This window comes from Portunus trituberculatus, chromosome 41 (genome assembly GCF_017591435.1).
Source record: "Portunus trituberculatus isolate SZX2019 chromosome 41, ASM1759143v1, whole genome shotgun sequence".
Lineage (NCBI taxonomy): Eukaryota > Metazoa > Arthropoda > Malacostraca > Decapoda > Portunidae > Portunus > Portunus trituberculatus.
In genome coordinates this window covers 24,878,713-24,900,923 of record NC_059295.1, presented here as the reverse complement: position 1 = coordinate 24,900,923, position 22,211 = coordinate 24,878,713, and the positions used below count along the sequence as shown (strand labels likewise).

Below are 22,211 nucleotides of genomic sequence, written 5' to 3'. Positions count from 1 at the left end.
ATTTTATGATGTTGTATATAGGACTTGCTAGTTCTTCCCTACATTCTTTCAGTATTCTGCCTGAGACTTCATCCGGTCCCATTGCCTTTTCCTCATCCAATTCCGTCATCAACTTTTTATTTCAAGCTTGGTTACTTTAATCTCTTTCATATAGACAGTCTCTCTATTACCCTGTGGTCTTTCAAATTTGGATTCCTTAGTAAAGACCTCATGAAATTTACTATTTAACAGTTCTGCCATACTTTTGGGTCTTCCACCATTCCGTTCTCTCCTTTTAACCTTTCTATTGTTTCTTTTTGTCTTATTTTTCCATTTATGAATCTGTAGAACAATTTTGGTTGTTCCTTACATTTTTCGACAATGTCCTTTTCATAGTTCTTTCTTCTTCCTTTCTCACCTTAGCATATTCATTTCTTGCTGTTTTGAAGTTTTCCTTATTTTCTGGATTTCTGTTTCTTCCACCTTTTCCATGCTCCATCTCTTTTCTCCTTTGCCCTAGCACATCTTGCATTAAACCAATCTTTCTTTCCTTCTTCTTTAGGTCTATATTTTGGGACATATTCCTGACTCCTGTTTTGTATATTTCCAAAAATAAGTTATATTTCTCTTGAACCGTTAATGAGTTTTCCATCTCCTCCCAGTTTACGTTTTAAAATAGTTCTTGAGATTCTCAATATCAGCCTTTCTGTAATTTAATCGGTCTCCTTTGTATGATTCATCTCTATCTTCCTTTCCTTCTTCTATATCCATTTCTAATATTACATGGTCACTCTTTCCCAATGGGCACTTATATCTTATATCATCGTTCATTTGTATATCCCTTGTAAAACTAGGTCCAATCTTGCCGGCTCATCGTTTCCTCTGAATCTTGTGTTTTCCTTTACTCTTTGGACCATCAAATTATCTATCATTAGGTTCAGGAATCTATCTCCCAGGCATCTTCCCCATACCACTTTCATAATTTTCCCAGTCCACCTCCTTACAGTTGAAATCTCTACTAATATCACTTTTCTCCTTTCTTTAATGATTCTTGTAAGACTCCTTATTGTGTCATCTATCATGTCTTTATATTCTTGATTGGTCCATGAATTTGTTTTGGTGGCACATATGTTCCAATGATTGTTAACTCCTTTTATTAATATGCATCTTAACATACAGTATTTCTGATTTTCCTTCCCCAAACTCCACTTGATTTACCACTATCTCCTTCCTTAACATCATCATGACTCCTCCTCCTCCTTTACCCACTCTGTCTCTCCTCCATATATTATACCTTTTATCTATGTCTATTTTATTGCCTCATTTAACTTTGTTTCCACCAGGCATACAATATCTGGTTCTTCTTTCTTTATGTAATCTCTTAATTCTAATTTACTAGATAAAATCCCATCTATGTTTGTATACATCATTTTTAATCTCTTGTTCTTATCATTTTTAGTTAAACTTGCTCCATTTTTTCTCTTCCTTCTCTTTTATATACCATTTCCTTATCCTGTCTCCTATAATTCTCCAAAAAAATGCCTTCTTCTCCTCCTCTGACCTTTCATTATTTTTTTCTCTTGCTTCTGCCACCAGTTCATTGTGTCTCTTCCTTTCCTCCTCGTTTCTATTTTTCTTTATATATATATATATATATATATATATATATATATATATATATATATATATATATATATATATATATATATATATATCTTTGCAACCTTCTGTTTCTCTGAGTTTTGTTTTTCTATATAGTATTTCTTCTGTTGCTGCTTGTGATTTTAGTAATATCTTAATTGGTCTCACTGTTCCTTCTTGATATGGTCCCATTCTATGGATTTCTTCTACTTCCTCTTCTAAGTTCTGTCTATCCTCGTCATTTAGATGTTTTAGTAGGTCTTTTATTGATTTCATTTCGTCTTTTTCCCTTCTTGGTCTATATTTAACATTTTTTTTCTTTCAGGCCAAAAATAATTACACTTTTTTTTACACAATTTCTTACTAAATTTTCTTTTTTCTTCAGGACTCCTATCATTTTGTTTGTCATATTTTCATCTCTTTCTTTTAACTGTTTTTGAAATACTTCCTGAAATGATTCCTTGTCTTTCTTACCTTGGATTCTCCATGCCTGTACTTCTTTTTTAATCACGTCTTGTACTCTTTCCTCTTCTTTGTTAACTAGATCTTTCAGCTTTTCTTTTTCTTTCTCGGCTTTACCGAGTCCTTCTTCCACAAATTTCTTGTAGTTAGCTACTTCCTCTTTTAATTCTTCATTTTCTGTTCTTAGCCTAGTTTCATTTTCTTCCACTCTTATCCTTTTTTTTCAATTGTGTGTGTGTGTGTGTGTGTGTGTGTGTGTGTGTGTGTGTGTGTGTGTATTTACCTATTTGTGATTACAGGGCCTGAGCCGTAGCTCTCTATGTCCACACTTGTCCAATTTTTCCTTCATTTGACTGACACTCGCCACACACACCACATCCACGCTCAGTTTGTTCCATGCATCAATGCTCCGATACGAGAAGCTATGCTTCTTGATACCGCTCGTGCAGGAGTCCTTCAGTATTTTCTTTGGGTGTCCTCTTAGTAATTACTGGATGCCATCGTGATCAGGTTCTCCCTATCCAATATGTCCACTCCATGTACTATTTTGAACATTGTTATCATGACTCCTCCTCCTCTTTTGCCCACTCTGTGTGTGTTTGTGTGTGTGTAATTCACCTTGGTCACCTGCTCGTCACCCAGCCAGTCTTCCCCATTACGGAGCAAGCTCAGAGCTCATAGACCGATCTTCGGGTAGGACTGAGACCACATCAACACACAACACACACACTGGAAAAGCAAGGCCACAACCCCTCGAGTTACATCCCGTACCTATTTACTGCAAGGTGAACAGAGGCCACACATTAAGAGGCTTGCCCATTTGCCTAGCCGCTTACCATGTGTGTGTGTGTGTGTGTGTGTGTGTGTGTGTGTGTGTGTGTGTGTGTGTGTGTGTGTGTGTGTGTGTGTGTGTGTGTGTGTAAAAACTTTAAACTTTAAAATGTCAAGTTTCATTCTGTGTTTATACCTTGTAAAGATTTAGGAGTTTTGGTATATTTCCTCTCTCGATCATAAGGTCTTCCATCCTTTTGTTAGAAGTCTTTGGAACGCAGCATATACATTAGCTGAAACTGAAGCTGAAGACAGGCTTGCTTACTGCATACACAATATGTGAAGCTTCTGCATAAACCTGTGAAACAAAGAAAAAAAAAAAAAAATTATATACTGTTATATATATATATATATATATATATATATATATATATATATATATATATATATATATATATATATATATATATATACACACACACACACACACACACACAGAGAGAGAGAGAGAGAGAGAGAGAGAGAGAGAGAGAGAGAGAGAGAGAGAGAGAGAGAGAGAGAGAGAGAGAGAGAGAGAGAGAGAGAGAGAGAGAGAGAGAGAGAGAGAGAGAGAGAGACATTGTGTCACCACCATTCTTGAGGTCACCACTCACAGGCTGGCTGTCACACACCAACAATTTGTCTATGATGTGACTGAATGTGTATTAGAAAACTGTGTAGTGCTTGCAGAATATTGTCTGGTATGTGCTTGGTTGCTTGTGGAGAGCTCAAATAAACAACTGTGTGCCAAACTGCTGTATATTATAAAAATACTGGTAAATGCAGGAAAAAGCCCAGTCATGAACGTCAACCCCCAAGGCATCCAGGGAACAGGGGGTTGATTGAACTAGGAGCAAGCAAGGCACACCAGAGACAGTTAGTGGAACAATGAGGGCAGTGTCAGAAGCAGGACACTTGTACATGACTGCCACAACCCTATTGCACACTTTATGGATTAAAGGGGATGCCACATTTGACATTCAGTAAACAGAGTAAACAATAAAAATAGCAAATGTTTGGATTGACTACAGGTAAGTAAGGCTCCAACAAATTGTGTGCCACCTATCAATATGTCTGGATATTTCCTCATCCCACACCACAATTCACTTTGTATTTCATCAAATAAGACAGCCAATCTTTTTATGATAAATTGTAATTTATTGGTAGGTTTGATTGAAAAACTGTGTAAGGGTGAACATAAGCCATGAAAAATAGTACTTGCTCACAGAAGAAATGAGTGTGTACTCAAGACATCGAAAAACAAATATTAATAAATATAAATATAAATAAATATAAATAAAGTAATAAAACACAAATATCCTAAAAGCAAAATATGGTGTGGTGGTGAATCACATTTAAGAGATAGCCTGTACTATTCTCATAATGATAGTATCATGTGAGTAATGGCTGAGCTGACTCTTAAAGGAAGACACATATAAGGCGGACCATGGCTGACTGTTGTCAGGGGTGGATGCCTGCAGCCACCAGCAAGATAACCAGGTCAAAACCTTCTTAGTTTAAGCGCTAATGCTCTTTCTTACTTTTCTTGTCTGAGGAAAAGCAGCAATTTTTACCTCTCTCATCAACTAGAACTCTTTGTTTTGAGTATTTTGAATCCCTTACATATGCCATATCCATACATTACAACCTGACAGTAAGTCCTTGTTATACGGAAGTTCTTTATCTGGTAAATTCACAGTTACAGGATTTGGAAATTACTACCCTAGATTCGATATACAGTAAAAAAATTCACAGATACGGTATCCGCTCATGTCATACAAGAGGGCCCAGGGCGGGGAAGCAGAGGTGATGACATCATCCACGCCATACCTCCCCGCCACTCACAGTAATGACTTTAACTTGACCATCCTTGGAGCCTGTTATCTCTTCCCCTCCCCCCCTCTTTTTTTTTTAACTACATTACATATTACTTACATGCATTACTAATTAGATGAATACATGGAATTTTAAAGGGTCTATTGTAAGCACAAATATATTCATAATAATTATGGCAAACATTTAAAGCCTACTACCAGTGGTGAACCATGCAGCAACTAATAAAAGGCACAGATGGGCCTGGCAAGCCCACTATCAGAGAATGGTAGAAGTCATAACATTAAGCACGTCTTAGATAACATCAAGTCATCTTGGGGCGAAGTGAAGATGTCTACCATGAACTTGGCGTGGAATAAAGTATGGCCAGAATGCGTGCATGACTTCCCGGACTTCACTGAAGACGACATCGGTGCGATCAGAAATTACAGTAAATCTGTGCCATAGGCCTTGCTTTGATGAAGTTGATGATGTTCAAGATCTTTTGGAAAGCCATGCTGAACCTCTCTCGAATGATGAACTTATAGAGCTAGACAAGGCATCACAGGAGGCAGAAGAAGAGGGAGACGAGGAAGAAGAACCTGTGCGTGGCCTGGACATCAAAACTCTTAGAGAATGTCTTGGTGGTATCAAAAAAGCTCTGGAAACCCTGAAGGAACGTGACCCAAATCCTGCCAGGAGTAGCAAAGTGGCTCATGACGTAGAGAAAAGTGTCAAGATTTATCAAGAAATCTATGATGAAAGAACAAGAAAAAATAAACAGTCCTCCATCTACTCATTCTTCAAGCCAGTCACACCTGTCACACCTGCCGACCCTGCTACAGCTGGCCCTTCCACATCCGCTGCCAACGGTTCTACAGCTGGCCCTTCCTCCATATCCTCTTTCTTTAAACCAGTGAAACGTGCCGACGCTGCTACAGCTGGCCCTTCCACATATGCTTCCGAAAGTGCAGACGACGTCTTATCCTCCTCTGCCCACTCAGCCGAAGATGAGCAAGGGCTGAAATCCCTACTGTTCCTTAGCCTTGGGAGGGACATCATCTTATAGAATACATGACGAATGAAAGGTAAATAAAAGCATTGTCTGTTTATTTCTCTTGCACAGTACTTTACATTTTTTTTTTTTATGACTATTATCATGTATTTGCATTTCTGCAAGGGTGACTTTTGACGTGCTGGAATGCATTCCCTATTATCACATGTTATATTGGGTTCAGTATACGGTAATTTCAATTTGCGGTAAGGTTTTCAGGAATGCATATGTACCGTATAATGAGGAATTACTGTATGTGTGTATATATATATATATATATATATATATATATATATATATATATATATATATATATATATATATATATATATATATATATGGTGATCTTCTAACATATGTTTCAATTTACAGATCAATCTGGGACACACAGACCTTCCAGCCTGACAGTGATGTAGGTGATTCCATGGCATCATTCAAAAGTATTTACACTCTCTCCAAAGCCATATCCTCTTTTGACTATATTGATTAACACTGCCACCTTAGTATTCTCAATCATTCATAACTTTTTCTTGTGAACTGTGGAACTCCCTGCCTGCTTCTGTATTTCCATCTTCCTATGACTTGACTTCATTTAAGAGGAAACTTTCAAGACATTTATTCCTTTCCTTTGGCTAACTCTTTCACACCTACACAGGTACTGGCATTTTAAGTGTTTTTTTTCTTTTTTGCTCTTAGCCAGTTTTTCACTCTAAGCTACATGGAAAAACTCTAAACGTTCCTCCCTGATGCATACTTGGTGAAACCCATCACTGAGGAAGTGGCACCATACTAATATAGATGTCCCTCCAGCTGTCCTCGTTTCCCCACCTTCCCCTCTGCATCTCTTTCACTCAGCTGATGGGATGTGGCAATGAAAATATGATAACAAAAACTAACTAAACCTAACCTACCCTAGCCTAGTCTAGCTAGTATAACCTAACCACATTATTGGGTAGAAGGGTTCTGAGGAAGACATTTCAGCAATGTATGTCACCTTAACTAGGTTAAGTTAGCTAAACTACATTAGGTTAAAGTTAGGGTTAGATTAGGTTAAGTTAAAGTTTGAGTTTGGTTAGTTTGGGTTATATTTTCATTCCCACGTCCCATCAGGTGAGTGAAAGAACTATGAAGGGGGAACCGGGAAACAAGGACAGCTGGAGGGACGTCTATATTAGGATAGTGCCAAGGAGCTCCTTGTCCAACTCCAAACATTGCCGTCTGTACATTAATTCTTAAGTTCAAGGATGATAAATAAATGGAATCTCTATAGTGCCAAGGAGCTCCTTGTCCAACTCCAAACATTGCCGTCTGTACATTAATTCTTCAGTTCAAGGATGATAAATAAATGGAATCTCTCTGAAACAATAACAACTTAACAAGCAGCAAAAGTGTAAACATGTTTAACGACAGCTACGTATGACCAGTGTGACACTGAAGAAACTAAGAAGAGACAAACCTTGAGGTGTAGACTCTCTTGCTTTTTATACTTTCACCAGGTAAGCAAAGAAATGTATTTGTACTGTGCCAGGAAGATGACTTTGGTCTGCTGTCAACACTTCGCGGGCTATAATCGAGGTGAGTGCGGTGCGGCACTGAAGCACTGTGGGTGGCAGCCAGGCACTGCAACAGTTAGTGTTCCTGCACCGGGAACAATGAACGTATAACCACTAACCACAAACCAGACCCTTGGCCGCCCCAGCTGATGCAGACATTGCACTGCACGTCTCACATGTGAGGAGTGAACGTGGTGGCAGGGTTGGCAAATGGCCCGGGGGATTCACCATCGCAACGGCTCCCCCCGAGTCCTGTGTTAACACACTCATTGGTTTCTTCTATTTCCTTCACTTTTCATCCTCATTTTATAAAGCTTATGCAACATTTTTAGCTTTTTTTTTTGTTTTAGTTGCTGGGTAATTGTTTTCCGAATATCTCCGTTTCTCCTGTTTGAATTGGTGCAAATGTTTACCTAATTTCTGTCTCTGGCATAAACAAGACTGATGAAGGAAGTGGAATGAATTATCATTTTGATCATCACATATACATCATTTAGGTAGTATTTTCACTCGTTAATATTGTCTATTGTTTAGTTTTAAGGTGTTTATTTTACCATATATAACTTGGTGGGTACGTACGTTTTAATTGAAATTTTGAAGCTAGTTAGGTATATAGGTAGTACATCAGTACACACTTACACTTCGACTTGTCCAGTTTCTCTCCACTCTATTCTTATAGGTATATATAGTATCACACTTGATTGCATTTTATTCATATCTCTCTTGGATCATGATAATTAATTTCTTTAATTTCGTTAGATGCCAGCTTTCATGTAGCATGAGCTAGCTCCCTTGCCACCCCTTTGATCCACCTTCCGGGCCTGGCGCCTACCTTCATACCTAATGGTGGTGGTGGATTCGCCAATCCCTAACAGCGAGTGTGCACTGTGCAGTGGTACAAATTATTGCACAGCACTACGATCTTATATTTTGTTAAGTAAGGAAAACCGCATCCTGCTAATGCGCCAACTAGTCAGAAAGTTTTTGCATAGAAAATTTAGCATAATAGTTATAGCTGAATGGTGCATCACATGCAGCTTTAAACACTACAGCAGAACGGATTTTATTATAGGGGAAAAGTCAAGAATAGGACCTCCTCCTTTTCCTCCATCTCCTCCCCCCCCACCTGTTCCAGCAAGCTTGGGGGATTGTGGGGAATCGGGGGTTTTAAGGGGGCGAAATAAGGCGATCCGAAAAAAAAAATCGATGAACAAAAAAGCCGTTTTTTAACGAAAAATTAGGAAAATTTACTAACCTAACATAACCTAACCTAAACGAAATCTAACCTAGCCTAGCCTAGCCTTAACAAACCTAACTATATTTCAAAACAAATGCAAATAACCCAAGATCACAATCCATACACCTGTCTGCTGCCATATTAGAAATCACTGGCTGGAGCGTGGCTCACCACAGCTTGCTGGACTTAGAGAAAACTCGCCGAACACTGCATATTTCCGGACCTATTGTAGCGTTATTATTCATTTGCGGCAGGTAGTGTACTTACTGAAAATGTTGTAAATAGTAAGAACAAATCATTTAGAGTTTATTGTACCAAACTGTAACAACCAACCAAATCATTGTGGACTTAGATTCTGCAGGCACTGGAATATTCATTCAATTACTACAGCCTTACAAAAGCCATCCCCACATTAAAAACATCACAGACATGTTGTATAGTAAGTACTTTATCATCTTGCATGCTTGTTTTAATGATTAGAAAAGAGGTCCTATTCTTGACTTTTACAAATTATAGCTACAAAAAAGTTTGGTTAATGTTTAGTATCGGTCCTTGTCAGACTCAGTAGCACACACCGTACGGGCATGACACGACTGCATGTTAAGGTAGTAAACTCATTGTACTTCACGTGTAAGATTTTTTTTTTTGCGCGCTCGGCCGTTATCGTCATTTATTGACTCATATGGTGCTTTTTGAAAACCAGTACGTCGCCTCAGAAACAGTGCTATATTTAGTTTAAGTTAGGTTAGTTTAGCTAGTACCTAACAGTCATCTATCATGAACTTGTACCATTCACAGTCACCTCCCTTGCCTTTCTCCCTTAAAGATTCACTCATACTCATTTCACACCACTTTGGTCAGTATCATTGGCCTTCTCAGTCTCTGCTGTTTCACAATACACACATTGGCCATGCAATTTGATTCTCTGCTTCATGGTTAGTGGCGTCCGTGAGGGGTTGATGAGTGGCCACTGGTGAAAGGCATAGCAAACTTGCTGCTTCACACCTGCAAGCCGGAATTTTTGACATAATAAAATACTAATTGTACTGCCTCCTTTTAACCTGTGCGTGTGCTAAGACACCACAAGCCTGCTTGATGTGGTGTCTAGCTCAGCTTCCTATCACCAATGAAGGGGCCTTTGTCCCACAGTGAACTTGTATAGGCTGATGATGATGGTGAATATACATGATTAAGTGAACTTGATTTTATCTTCACAAAGACAAAGGTCCAGCCATCACACAAATATTATTGTAATAGATTTGATACCTCATACATTGGAATCTTGCACTATTATTTCATCATTTATCCCTGGTTATAACCAGTGTGCTCTTCAGCTTGTGTGATCTTATTCCTGTTGTACATTTTTATTTGTTTAATTGAATAAAATAGCTTATGAATGATGGAATTTTAATATCAAGAGAGTCTGTAAATATATGAGTTCATGTTAATATTCTTTTCATAATTGATGTAACTTTCTGAATGTGATACTATATTAAAAATATTTTTACTTTCACAGGATGATGATGGTTATAAGATTCTCCAGGATAAGCTTTGCTCCAAAGCCATCATACTTGTACTCTGCTTGTCAGAAATATTTGAACAAGTTTTCTTTAAAAGGAAATATAGGAATTACGGAAGACAGAAACTTTTCTAAGTGCTCTGCATGTCTTGGGAAAGCCAGTAGTGTTACTGAAAGGAAATTTTTTCTTAATGGAGAAGATTCAGATTCAGCCTCTTTACAGCCCACTCTTCCAGAAGACAACACTAAAATCAGTCAAGACAAAAACATTCATGATCTCAGTAAAAAGATAAAAATGCTTCTGAAAGGATCTAAAGGAACAAGAAGACAACATATAGTGGACAAAAATGTAGCAGAGACGCTAGTAACACATTTAAAAAAAGATCTAGGAGACAGTGATATCATAGTTGAGTCTTCTCCTGGGATTGGGGTGCTGTCTGAAACCATTTTAACCCAGACTGATAACAGTGTTGTAGTTTATGAACCTAATAACAAACTCAGGTCATATTTAAAAAAGGTACTGCTGCCCCAATATTCAAGCCGTCTCCAGATACAAAAGTATGATTTTGAAAAGTTTTATGGATATTATATCATAGATCAAAAGGAGCCTGAAAAGCCAATATTACAGAACTTTTTAGATCCAATATTGAGAAAAGAAGAATCTGAATTTTTGCCAGTAAAAATTGTTGGTGTGATATATGATGCTAAATTTATTGCAAGACTGATTTTCTCATACACCTTTCAATGTTCTTTGTTTGGAGAAATCTCACCTGTCTTGTACATATACATCCCTTTCAGTATATACTGTAAAATAACCCGTGATCTTAATCATGTGTATAATAGTCATGGTCTATTATTTCAATACTACTTTAATGTGGAGACCTTACATGTAACACCCAAGGAAAGTTTTTATCCCATCTGCACCAAGTCTAGGAAAAAATTGAAGGATGATGAGGACGTGTATCTTGTCAAGATTTCAGCAAAAAAGGAATTTCTCCAGGAGGTAAGTGGACTACTGGGTATTACAGTATTAGTGGATCACATTCAGGATTTAAAGTTGCTCATTATTTTTGTAGTAACTTGGCATACAAAGACCACTAGATTTATCACAGGACCTGGTAATCATGGTCTTGACACAAAGCACTCAGCTCTTCACCCACTGGTGCATACACAGTTCTTTCTCATACTCAAGTAATACTTTAACTTTTTATTTTCCAGCAGAAGGCAACAACAGATGTTATTTTTTTCACCAGTAATGAGCAATGAGCAGTTTGATAACCATTGGATGGGTGTTAAAGAAAGATGTCCAACACTAAGAAGTGAACTCTGGAATGCATGTATGAAAACCTCTTTATCTCTCCACTGATAAATCTATTCCAAAACTGTTATGTGAGTGTAGCCAAGGTCACTTCTACCTTGAGATACCAGTTCAGCCATTATTGGTGCTCTGTTCTCCCATGCAACTACAAGAAATTACACTCGATCCTTGAAACAACGGACCTCCCATCAATGGATTTTGGAAACTACGGACAAATTCTGGAGTCCGGTTTAATCTATGGACGAATATTAAAATGCACGCGATTGTTCGTTCCCGGCAAATTATTGTCCGGTAGGTGGCGTATTAAGGTGAGAGAACTTCGTTTTCTGAATTGTTTATTAATATTTATTAAACTGACAATGCTTATGTCATCTATTTCAGGTTATTTGTTGTACTTAATGCTTTGTAATACTGCTTGAATGATTTCTTAATGATTACACAGTATTTTACGTACATTTTATAGTTTTTTACGTACTTTTGCAAAGAACGGACTTTTGCAATCTACGGACAGGGTCGTGCACGCATTTGTCCGTTGTTTCGAGGGTAGAGTGTAATTGAGTGGCACACAGATGCTGAGATCGATTGAGAATTTTGTCTTGTTCTTTGGCAACTACCATATATCATTGGTAGAAACTATAAACAATAAAATGAAGTGGCTAGAGTAAATTGTTAATGAGTACAGAGGTATAGCAAAGTCATCAGTATTAGAAATAAGTAACTTGAAACTTAGGGCTAGTTGTGTCGGGAAGAAAAGTTTATTTGCATTCTGAGAAAACACCATTACCCAAAATATACATTTAGAGCTATGTTTAGGTCTTAAGATATGCCTTACTTTTTTTACTCTGGATTAAAAAACAGAGGCCAGTGCAGATATGTGAATGTACTACTTGACAGTTTGTCTTTTTTAATAGGTGCCAAACAATGAGCGGGAGAGTTTCCACTTCTTCATGAACACCGTGTCACGCATCAAGAGGGTCGACTCACTCATCATAGGCATGGAGCGTTGGATCCCTGACTGTGGCCCAGAACTTATTAAGGTGAGCTTCTATCGCAGCATGTACGTATTACTATATCAACATTACTGGTACATTCTCTCTCTCTCTCTCTCTCTCTCTCTCTCTCTCTCTCTCTCTCTCTCTCTCTCTCTCTCTCTCTCTCTCAATCAGCAAGAAACACCCCTACTGATTGTAGACCAATCAGGAACACACACACACACACACACACACACACACACACACACACACACACACACACACACACACACACACACACACACACACACCTGCTCACTGTAGACCACTCAGGAACACACACACACAAACACCTGCTGACTGTAGACCACACAGGAACACACACCTGCTGACTGTAGACCATTCAGGAACACTCTCACACCCACCTGCTGACTGTAGAGCAATCAGGAAGACACACACACACCTGCTGACTGTAGACCACTCAGGAACACTCACACACACCTGCTGACTGTAGACCATTCAGGAACACACACACACACCTGCTGACTGTAGACCATTCAGGAACACACACACACATCTGCTGACTGTAGACCAATCTGGAACACACTCTCACACACACACACACACCTGCTGACTGTAGACCATTTAGGAACACTCTCACACACACCTGCTGACTGTAGACCATTCAGGAACACACACACACACATCTGCTGACTGTAGACCAATCTGGAACACACACTCACACCTGCTGACTGTAGACCACTCAGGAACACACTCATTTCTGCTGGAATGTACAGTGAAATCTTGCATTACAAGTTGAATTCATTCCATGACCTAGCTCATTTTACAATAGAATTGAAATACAATTAATCCATTTCAAGTCTCCAAAATCATCTCACCTCCCAAATGTGTAGTTACACAACTAATGGTTATTATAAAAACATAATGCAAAGAGAATGCAAAATAAGTAATATAAATAGTTTTATTAATTTAATTACCTTAAAGATGGGATGATTTATGTATCAAAAAGACGATGCATGCTTCCACAATGAAATGTTCATGTGAACATTTCATTGACTGGGTGGTGACTAAACTTGTCAGGAGAGTAAGTGTGAGCCTTGCAGTCACTGTGTGAACCTTGTAATGCTTATAATGTGGATTTTCACTCATAAAGTAAGACCAAAACCTGCCTCAGACTCAGCATTTTCCACAGACTATTCATTCTCATTATCTGGTGCACTTGTAATACAAGTTTCCACTGTACCTGATTACTGTATATTATCTTCACTATCTTCCATATTGAAGAAAAAAATCTAAATATACTTTTCCTCTTCTTTTTACATATTCAGTTCACCTAACAAGGTCATTCAGAATACATGTCTTCATATTCCAGTATGTTGTAAAAGGATACTGTACAGTAAAAATAGTCGTAGGGCTGAAAGTTGCATAAACACACATGTATACATACTACTTAGGTTTCAGTGGAAGAAGAGAGAAATGTAAGGGAATTAAATCTTGTGATCTACTCCTCTTATAAAGATAACCTCACAAGCTCATTCATGCTTAAGTTTTTTTTTTTTTTTTTTTTTTTTTTTTTTTACATTACATATATTACGTATATGGAGCATAGTGCTGACTGAGTTTTATTATTATTATTACTATTATTGTTGTTGTTGTTGTTATAAAGTATGTGGCATTTTTCACTTTTTCAGAATGGCTTCCATGTATTTGCACATCCAAGAGAGTTATCAACAGAGCAACTATTGCAAGCCTACAAGATTTTCACAAAATTTCCATCTTATCGGGAATCTACCTTCCATTACCAAAGACAGCAGTTTGTTGCAAGATATGGATCAAAAGATGAAGAAATGTTAGAGAGTAAATCAGCAGATGAAACTACTGACTTGGATGACCATGACTTCTTGGAAAATTGAAAGTCACTTTGTAGCCTTTTTTTTCCCTAACTTCTGCAAGTCTTGAAATTTCATATTTTCCTTCAGCAGTCGATGGTAGAGGAAGAATGTTTCTATGAGTGGAACTGTAAGAGATGTGGCCCAAACAAAAATACTGTACATGACTTTCAAAAGTGACAAAGTAAATAAGCAGAAAAGGCAGTGAAGTGCATGAAGTTGTTAAGACAAGGAGTGGAGAGAGAGAGAGAGAGAGAGAGAGAGAGAGAGAGAGAGAGAGAGAGAGAGAGAGAGAGAGAGAAATAAATATAAGTAAAATAAATAAATAAATACAAACATAAATATTATTCACCTCACACTCAAGTTTCATCTTTTGCAGGTAATACAATCCAATCAGATAAAATATAAAAGAGATCAACATTTTGGAGTCCCATTGGAAACAGGTTACCCAATAGTCTTTAATATGGTATGAGCGATTTTTACTTTTCACGGGAATTTATGGGCTAAAGGGGATACTTTTTAGGGTACCTCCTATCTTAAAGCCCACCCGCTAGGAAACCGTTGCCCCGAGTGAGGAAGCCCAACCTACACTCAGACCGTGGACAGGATTCGAACCCGTGCGCTTGGAGACCTCTAGGATCCCAAAGCACGCATGGTTCCACTGTACCACGGCGGCCCCTTGGCACTCCCTCAGTGTTGGTACCAGAGAATAATCATTACAATGCAGCTAAATTTTTGTCATCTTGAATAAACTTCCAATGCAGTTTGGTTAACAAACCAAAACATATGGAGCATCAAAAAGTGTGGAGTTGAACAGTCAATTCTGGCAAAAAAAAAAAAAAAAAAAAAAAAAAAAAAAAATGATGAAAATAAAATTAAGCTGTAAGACAATGTTTTTGCTTTGTTGAAATAAACATCATGGAATCATGAAGCAAAGCACAAAGCTCTTATGTAGTTCCAGTTATTTATATGGTGTACCTTCAAGGAAAATATATCATGCTGTGTGTATATATATATATATATATATATATATATATATATATATATATATATATATATATATATATATATATATATATATATATATATATATATATATATATATATATATATATATATATATATATATATATATATATATATATATATATATATATATATATATATATAGTAAGTCCTCGTTATATGGTAGTTCTTTATCCAGTACATTCACAGTTAATTCACAGTTACGGTATCTGGAAATTACTACCCTTGGTTTGATATACAGTAAGAAAAATTCACAGATATGGTATCCACTCATGTCATCCGAGAGGGCCCAACACGGGGGAGCAGGGGTGATGACGTCATCAACGCTACACCTTCCCGTCACTCACAATACTGACTTTAACTTGACCATCCTTGGAGCCTGTTATCTCTTCCCCTTCCCTTTTTTTAACTGCATTACTAATTAGATGAATAAATGGAATATTAAAGGGTCTATTGTAAGCACAAATATATTCATAATTATGGCAAACAGTAGTCATAATACAAAGAAAAATTAAGTTCACACCATTCATAATGGTAGCATAAATATTCAATATTTGTTATTGAATATGATCCACTTAATCATAACATAAACATCAAAGGAAAACAGGTAATATAGTCCTAGTGAAAAAATAACCTACATATCATTCATGTGGTCAGTTTCATTAGCTTTCTGTTTTGACCTTTGCATGACATGTTTTTTTTCTTATTTGTCTTAATGTTATTATTTAGATTCCTAATTCTAAAGTACACAGATATTTTGGTAAAAAATGATATGACATCATCAGTGAAAATTAGTTGGGGCTGAAACTGAAGTAGGCTTACACCTAAATAACACTGGTAATGCTTTTGCTTCACAGGTAGGCTATATACCACTATAAGCAGTACAGAGACATACAATAATCACTTAGAAAATTCATCAATTTAACCTACCTTGAGGTAAATTAAGGGATGGAACTGCAGTATCTGTCAGTGGCTTATAACTCTTGGGTGCCTCAGTGCCTAAGAGGCGATGCTTTAAATCATTCTTGTAGTCAGAACTTGTAAAATGCATGGAACATATCACTGCATTGTCTACATTGAACACATCACCCCGGGAACAAGTATTTCAAGTTTCCTTGGGAAACTTGAAATACTTAATGCTTAAACCTGCTGTTTTTCTTTTCATGTAATTGCATCCAAAGACTGAGCAATCGTTCGGCATGTTTAGTTGTTTACAGCACTGTGGAGAGTTTGATGAACACTCCAGCTAGCCCAGTGTCCACAAGCGATATGTAAACATCAGGAAACCTCAGGCGTCAAGCCAAAGTGCCTGAACGTCCCACCAAAAGTCAGCTATCAGTGAGCCCTGAGCTTGGGTGGCGCGGGAAGTGTGACGTGGATGACTTCACAACAACAATCAGACTCTTCCTGCATTTCCCATTGAACACAAGTGAAATCCTTATGTGTATTTTTTGTGGATATTATCTCGACACACAGTGATGCACCCATAATGGCCCCAAAACTTTATATATATATATATATATATATATATATATATATATATATATATATATATATATATATATATATATATGACTATTTTCATGTATTTTCATTTCTGTAGGGGTGACTTTTGACGTGCTGGAATGCATTCTATATTATTACATGTTATAATGGGTTCGGTATACGGTAATTTTGATTTGCGGTAAGGTTTTCAGGAATGCATATATATACCATATAACGAGGATATATATATATATATATATATATATATATATATATATATATATATATATATATATATATATATATATATATATATATATATATATGGCTGTAAAGTAAAACAATTCAAAAGTGCTGTAGATCCAGATATTATAAAATTGTTATGACACCTGGATGACCTGCATAGCAAAAGGCATTAATGTAGATTCTACATAACATCCTGTAAGAGACAATTTTGTTATTGATCTTTAAATATTTAAACATTGATGCCATGCTGTTTGTAAAAAAAAAAAAAAAAAAAAAAATTACCTTTGTTTTCCATTTTGTTGGTCTCATGTATACTATATATGACTTGACTTAATAGTGGAGGTGTGTTCTGCTCTTGCTGGCACGCCACCACCAGCCTCCACCAGTTCTGTTCTCTCCCTGACGATGTTGTGCTCTGCTGTCTGTAATGGGACACACAAATCCCCTCTAATCTTTCCTGGCCATCTCTTGGAGGGACACCCTCTGGGTCATTGGCTGGCATATTCCCCTTCTATGCCAAGGAGACACATTCTTCCTGTGGTGTTCTGACAGTGTCACCAAACCATCTGTTCCAATTTTGCTGAATCTCATCCAGTGTGGTCCTTTCCATTCCCAGCTCTCTTTTTGCCCTCTTGTTCCTGACTGCATCTCTTAACATCATTCCGAGTGTGGCCCTCGGGCACCTGCTTTCAAAGGCGAGGAGGACTCTCTCCTCCTGCTGCCTCATAGTCCGTGTCTGCAATGTGTGTGTGGAAATAGGGTGGATAGGAGCCTTGTATGATCTTACCTTCAATCTTCTGGATACGTCTCTCCTATTCCACACTGTTCTCCTGAGTGTTCCAAAATCTGCTGCTGCCAAAGCTATCCTTCTTTTGATATCATTTTCAGGTCTTGGTGCAGTACAATGCTCTCCAGGAATGTAAACTCCTCTACATGTTCCAAGTCTTGATGGTCAATGGCAATCCTATCATTCACAGATGACATGATCTTGCTCTTTCCTCCACTGATCTTGCCCCCATCACCTACAAACCTTCTTCTAACTCCTCTGTGACTGTCCTCTATTGCTCAGTGCCTCTGCTATGGGTATAGTGTTGTCTGCGTATCTTATTTCACTTACTAAGTCCTCACCATATTCAGATTTGTTCTTTACACTTACTAATTTTTTCATAACAAATTCAAGGTACACATTAAGTGGTGAGGGAGACATGAAGGAACCCTGTCATACTCCCACACCTTCTGGGAACCACTTGTCTTGTTGCTGTCTATTATGATGGAGAATTGTGTTCTGATGCAATACTCAGATTATGGACCATGGAATGGTGCCATCAGCTTTCCGAAACTCAAACCTTGCCCAGTGAAGCCTGCATGTGTTGGAATATCAGCCACCTGCACTGGTAGTTCATTTCTGCTAAATATAAACTGTATAAACATATACATAAAAAATCCAGAATTTTGAAAAATATGGCAGTCCTCAGGTCCCGAAGTTGCTAGATTTTTTACAGTCAAGTGTATATAGATACAGTAACTAAAGATATAACTATAAGCAATCTAAAACCATTATGTTGTATTTTCATTACTTTTTTCTAAGGATATTATTAGCCATAAATCACATATATTTTCTTGAGTATATTACACATCATTTCACATTAATTTCTATTTGCAGGACATATACATGAATAGCAAGAATACAAAAATGTACAAAATGAGTTTGACAGACCTTATGAAGGGTTAAAGTACAAAACTTATGCTTAGGTTTGGTTAATGCATAAATTCCACCAACTGGATAGGAAATAGAATCCTAAATATGTTGAATTGTAGGATACCTGCATTGCACTAAAGTACAATGAGGCTTGTAGTATATAAATCTCTTAGTTCTCCAAAACTGACTAGATATGACAAACTGACTAGAGTAATATTTTCTATTCCAACCAGTGCCTAGTAAATGAATCATTCACTCCAGCATGAATATATAATACAATATAATATATTAAAGAACTGATGATCACATGGTGGATGTTTTTCCCACCTTTATGTGTAACATTATTAATATGTTGCAATTACCAATGAATAACTGCACTGCCTCAATATAAGTAATAGCAGACTATATCACAGATATTTGTCGTACCTCATCAATAAATTACTACTTGTTTTAAGATCAGCAGGTGCTACAAAATCTAGTTTGATATTATGCATTCTATACACTCCAATCTCCATTCTCATAAATAAATATTGCAGCACACAAACTATTACAGGTAGAAAATAGGTAACACTGTAATTTCCAAGTCAACTCCCTAGCAACAACTTGTGTTCCAAAGGGAAGATTTGTTTTAAAAGAGTAAGCCAAATATTGCCCCCCAAAAAATCATGCCTTATTTCAGGACACATACACTTAAAATGTCTATACCTTCACAGTCATACTAATGTTACTGAATAAATTATTACACTTTATGGTGTTACTTGTAAAGCTGCATCATTACTGTTTAGAAGAGGAATCAGATTTACTCATTTCATATGATTTTTATAGAATATCTTTTCATTTCTTTCACCACAAAACTTCCCTACTGAGTCCCTTACAGCAGCCTTCCATGCAAGCACCTTCCCATTATGAAGGGCTTTTCACAGATTACTGTCAACTCACATCTAAGGAGGTCTTGGTTTGAAACACTAGAGTGCAAAGACAATCTAGGTGTTTCTTTTAATGTTGTGATCTTTGTTAATCTGATAGTGGTCAATTGTGTGCCCTAAGTATTTGTCACTAAATTATTCCTGTCCCCCACCTGTGCCCTTTGAAGTCTTGGCGAATGAGGATGGATTAGGCAGTCACAAAAAATCTTTCACATGTTTCTGCAATATGCAATACACCCTTGATTTAAAGAACTACTTGGAGAAACCAGTTTGTTGTATTGTAAAATATACTGTATCCAGTGATCACCATCATAGAATCATAGGATCCCTCAGTGAACTGAGGTTGTTGTATTAGGGAAGTTGTTTAGTAGCAAATATAAAAAGAGTAATCACTCTAACTTAACCAACAACTTTCTTCTGCATTGAGCAACAATTAGTTTGCTACAAGCAATAGTTGTTTGAGAGGCTTGAGGGTCCATTATTTTTGTCTTTAATAAGGGAGAGTTCATCAAATGTGAGCTTCGTTCAATTGGCTTGCAGCACTGATCTTATTTGACATTCCTAACAACAATGGTTTACTGTATCCATTTATCAACTATTCTGCAAGAAAGAATGAAAATCTAAGCACCTTCCTTTCTGGAATCAAGCACGAACAGTGAATAGAAATCACTAGTTACTGTAAGGATGCATGACCATGAGGAAAGCTCCCATTCTATTTCTCTCAAAAACAAATTATATATATGAAACCTTTGAAAATGGAGTTTGAATTGTACACTACCTTTTACAGTCAGATATTCTCATTCAAGAGCCTAGAGTATGATATCTTTTCATAATATGAAGAGTCAACAAAAGGCAGTGCTAGTGACAATAAGTACACTTTGGATGACACTTTTGGCCCCGGATTCCACACTTGCACCCGCCAGACACATCTCCTGGACCCTGAAATATTCAGAGAAAATTTACTTTGTATACAGTCATCACCATCATCAGTATCAGTAAACTTCTATGTCATTCTGCAAAGAAGAAAACATGAATATGAATTAACAAGGGATCTAATTGTTCAATTCAGAGAAATGTAATTGAAGATAAAATACTTCCTGAAAGAAAAATGTGCACAAAATAGTTTACTTAATTGAGAAGACAGATAAGCAAGGCCTGGTGTTACTGAAAGAAGATGGAACTACATGGATGAGAGGATACTCACAATTAAAATATCAGGAAGTGTCAGTGTTTAAGGGACATCAAGAAGTATAGTTTTCCACATAGAACTGTAGATATTTGGAATGGCTTAAGTAAGGAGGTTGTTGCAGCACCCTACACATAATTAAAGAAAAATTGAATAAATAAGGATATGTTTACTTAACCTATATTTCTGGCACTGAGGCGGGTTTAAAAGCTGGGCGCTGATTGTCTGCACCCATCTCTCGCTAGCACCCACGGAGAGGTTGTGTCTCGTATGTCCAGTGAGAAATGTTTTTATTTTATATGCTATAACTCACTTCATATAAGGGATAGCCAGATTTGGTTAACACCATAAGACTCAGCAGTGACTGTACAATCAAGATGTATTGTAGAAAATTAACAAAAGAAAAAAGATAATGGTATTATGATGAGTTGAACTGCGACGATTTCATAAAAATATTTATATCCTGTTTTGTTTTGCTCATTATTTTCAAAGGATGTTTATTGAATGCTGAAATATATTATTGCATCATATAGGAAAAACTCTCATGAACACGATAGTGTTATCAGAATGCAGGTAAACCTCCACGTAATGAAAACACATTGTCATTTGTAGCCACATGTTACTCGCCGCGACTTGCGGTGAGCCGCTCTATGGTAGTGTTAGTGGTGGTGGAGCAGCTCGCCGTAAACCACAGCGAGTAACATGTGGCTACAAATGACAATGTGTTTTCATTAAGTGGAGGTTTACCTGCATTCTGATAACACTATCGTGCTCATGAGAGTTTTTCCTATATGATGCAATAATATATTTCAGCATTCAATGAACATCCTTTGAAAATAACGAGCAAAACAAAACAGGATATAAACATTTTTATGAAATCGTCGCAGTTCAACTTGTCATAATACCATTATCTTTTTTCTTTTGTTAATTTTCTATGATACATCTTGACTGTACAGTCACTGCTGAGTCATGGTGTTAACCAAATCTGGCTATCCCTTATATGAAGTGAGTTATAGCATATAAAATAAAAACATTTCTCACTGGACATACGAGACACAGCCTCTCTGTGGGTGCTAGCAAGAGAGGGGTGCAGCCAATCAGGGCCCAGCTTTTAAACCTGCCTCGGCGCCCGGAATATAGGTTAAGTAAACAAGGTAGCTAAATACAACAAGGTGAACACACACACACACTCTCAGGCCTATCCGAAGATCGGAAACAATGAGCTCTGAGCTCGTTCCGTAGGGTAACGTCTGGCTGTCTCGTCAGAGACTGCAGCAGATCAAACAGTGAAACACACACACACACAGTCTCTCTTTCCCCATTACTCTTTAAGAGAGGAGATAGAACTGTGTGTAAGGTTTATTGGAAGTATTTGTT

General features: G+C 37.2%; 3 protein-coding genes across 15 annotated transcripts in view; 1 reads left to right on the top strand and 2 right to left on the bottom strand.

Moving 5' to 3' along the window:
* Window positions 1-7,572, bottom strand: part of LOC123516634 (transcription factor IIIA-like) — a 30,699-nt gene extending 23,127 nt beyond the window's left edge. For 3 of the 6 annotated variants that reach the window (XM_045276212.1, XM_045276217.1, XM_045276218.1), the window contains exons 1-2: window positions 7,215-7,350; window positions 3,050-3,211 (exon numbers count right to left, since the gene is read on the bottom strand). In XM_045276212.1, the coding sequence (XP_045132147.1) occupies window positions 3,050-3,106 (57 nt within the window). In that variant the 5' untranslated portion in view covers window positions 3,107-3,211; window positions 7,215-7,350. Of the gene's footprint in view, window positions 1-3,049; window positions 3,212-5,522; window positions 5,580-7,214; window positions 7,351-7,430 lie in introns of those variants that run through there. The other 3 variants (XM_045276214.1, XM_045276216.1, XM_045276213.1) reach the window with 3 other exon arrangements.
* LOC123516633 (dimethyladenosine transferase 2, mitochondrial-like) lies at window positions 7,359-14,568 on the top strand. 3 transcript variants are annotated; one of them, XM_045276209.1, is made up of 4 exons: window positions 7,359-7,489; window positions 10,065-11,070; window positions 12,297-12,422; window positions 14,069-14,568. In XM_045276209.1, exons 1-4 carry the CDS (start codon window positions 7,461-7,463, stop codon window positions 14,288-14,290), a joined length of 1,383 nt encoding a protein of 460 aa, XP_045132144.1. In that variant the 5' UTR covers window positions 7,359-7,460; the 3' UTR covers window positions 14,291-14,568. The 3 variants fall into 3 exon arrangements, with proteins under 3 accessions (XP_045132144.1, XP_045132145.1, XP_045132146.1); XM_045276210.1 differs by lacking the exon at window positions 7,359-7,489 and adding an exon at window positions 7,841-7,990 and having other exon boundaries at window positions 14,069-14,567; XM_045276211.1 differs by lacking the exon at window positions 7,359-7,489 and adding an exon at window positions 11,286-11,404 and having other exon boundaries at window positions 10,929-11,070; window positions 14,069-14,564.
* A 4,068-nt stretch (window positions 14,569-18,636) lies between these two features.
* The window catches only part of LOC123516629, a 57,090-nt gene continuing 53,515 nt past the window's right edge, over window positions 18,637-22,211 (bottom strand). For all 6 annotated transcript variants that reach the window (XM_045276201.1, XM_045276200.1, XM_045276199.1 and 3 more), the window contains one exon: window positions 18,637-20,587. In XM_045276201.1, coding sequence (XP_045132136.1) covers window positions 20,507-20,587 — 81 coding nt within the window. In that variant the 3' untranslated portion in view covers window positions 18,637-20,506. The remainder of the gene's footprint in view (window positions 20,588-22,211) is intronic.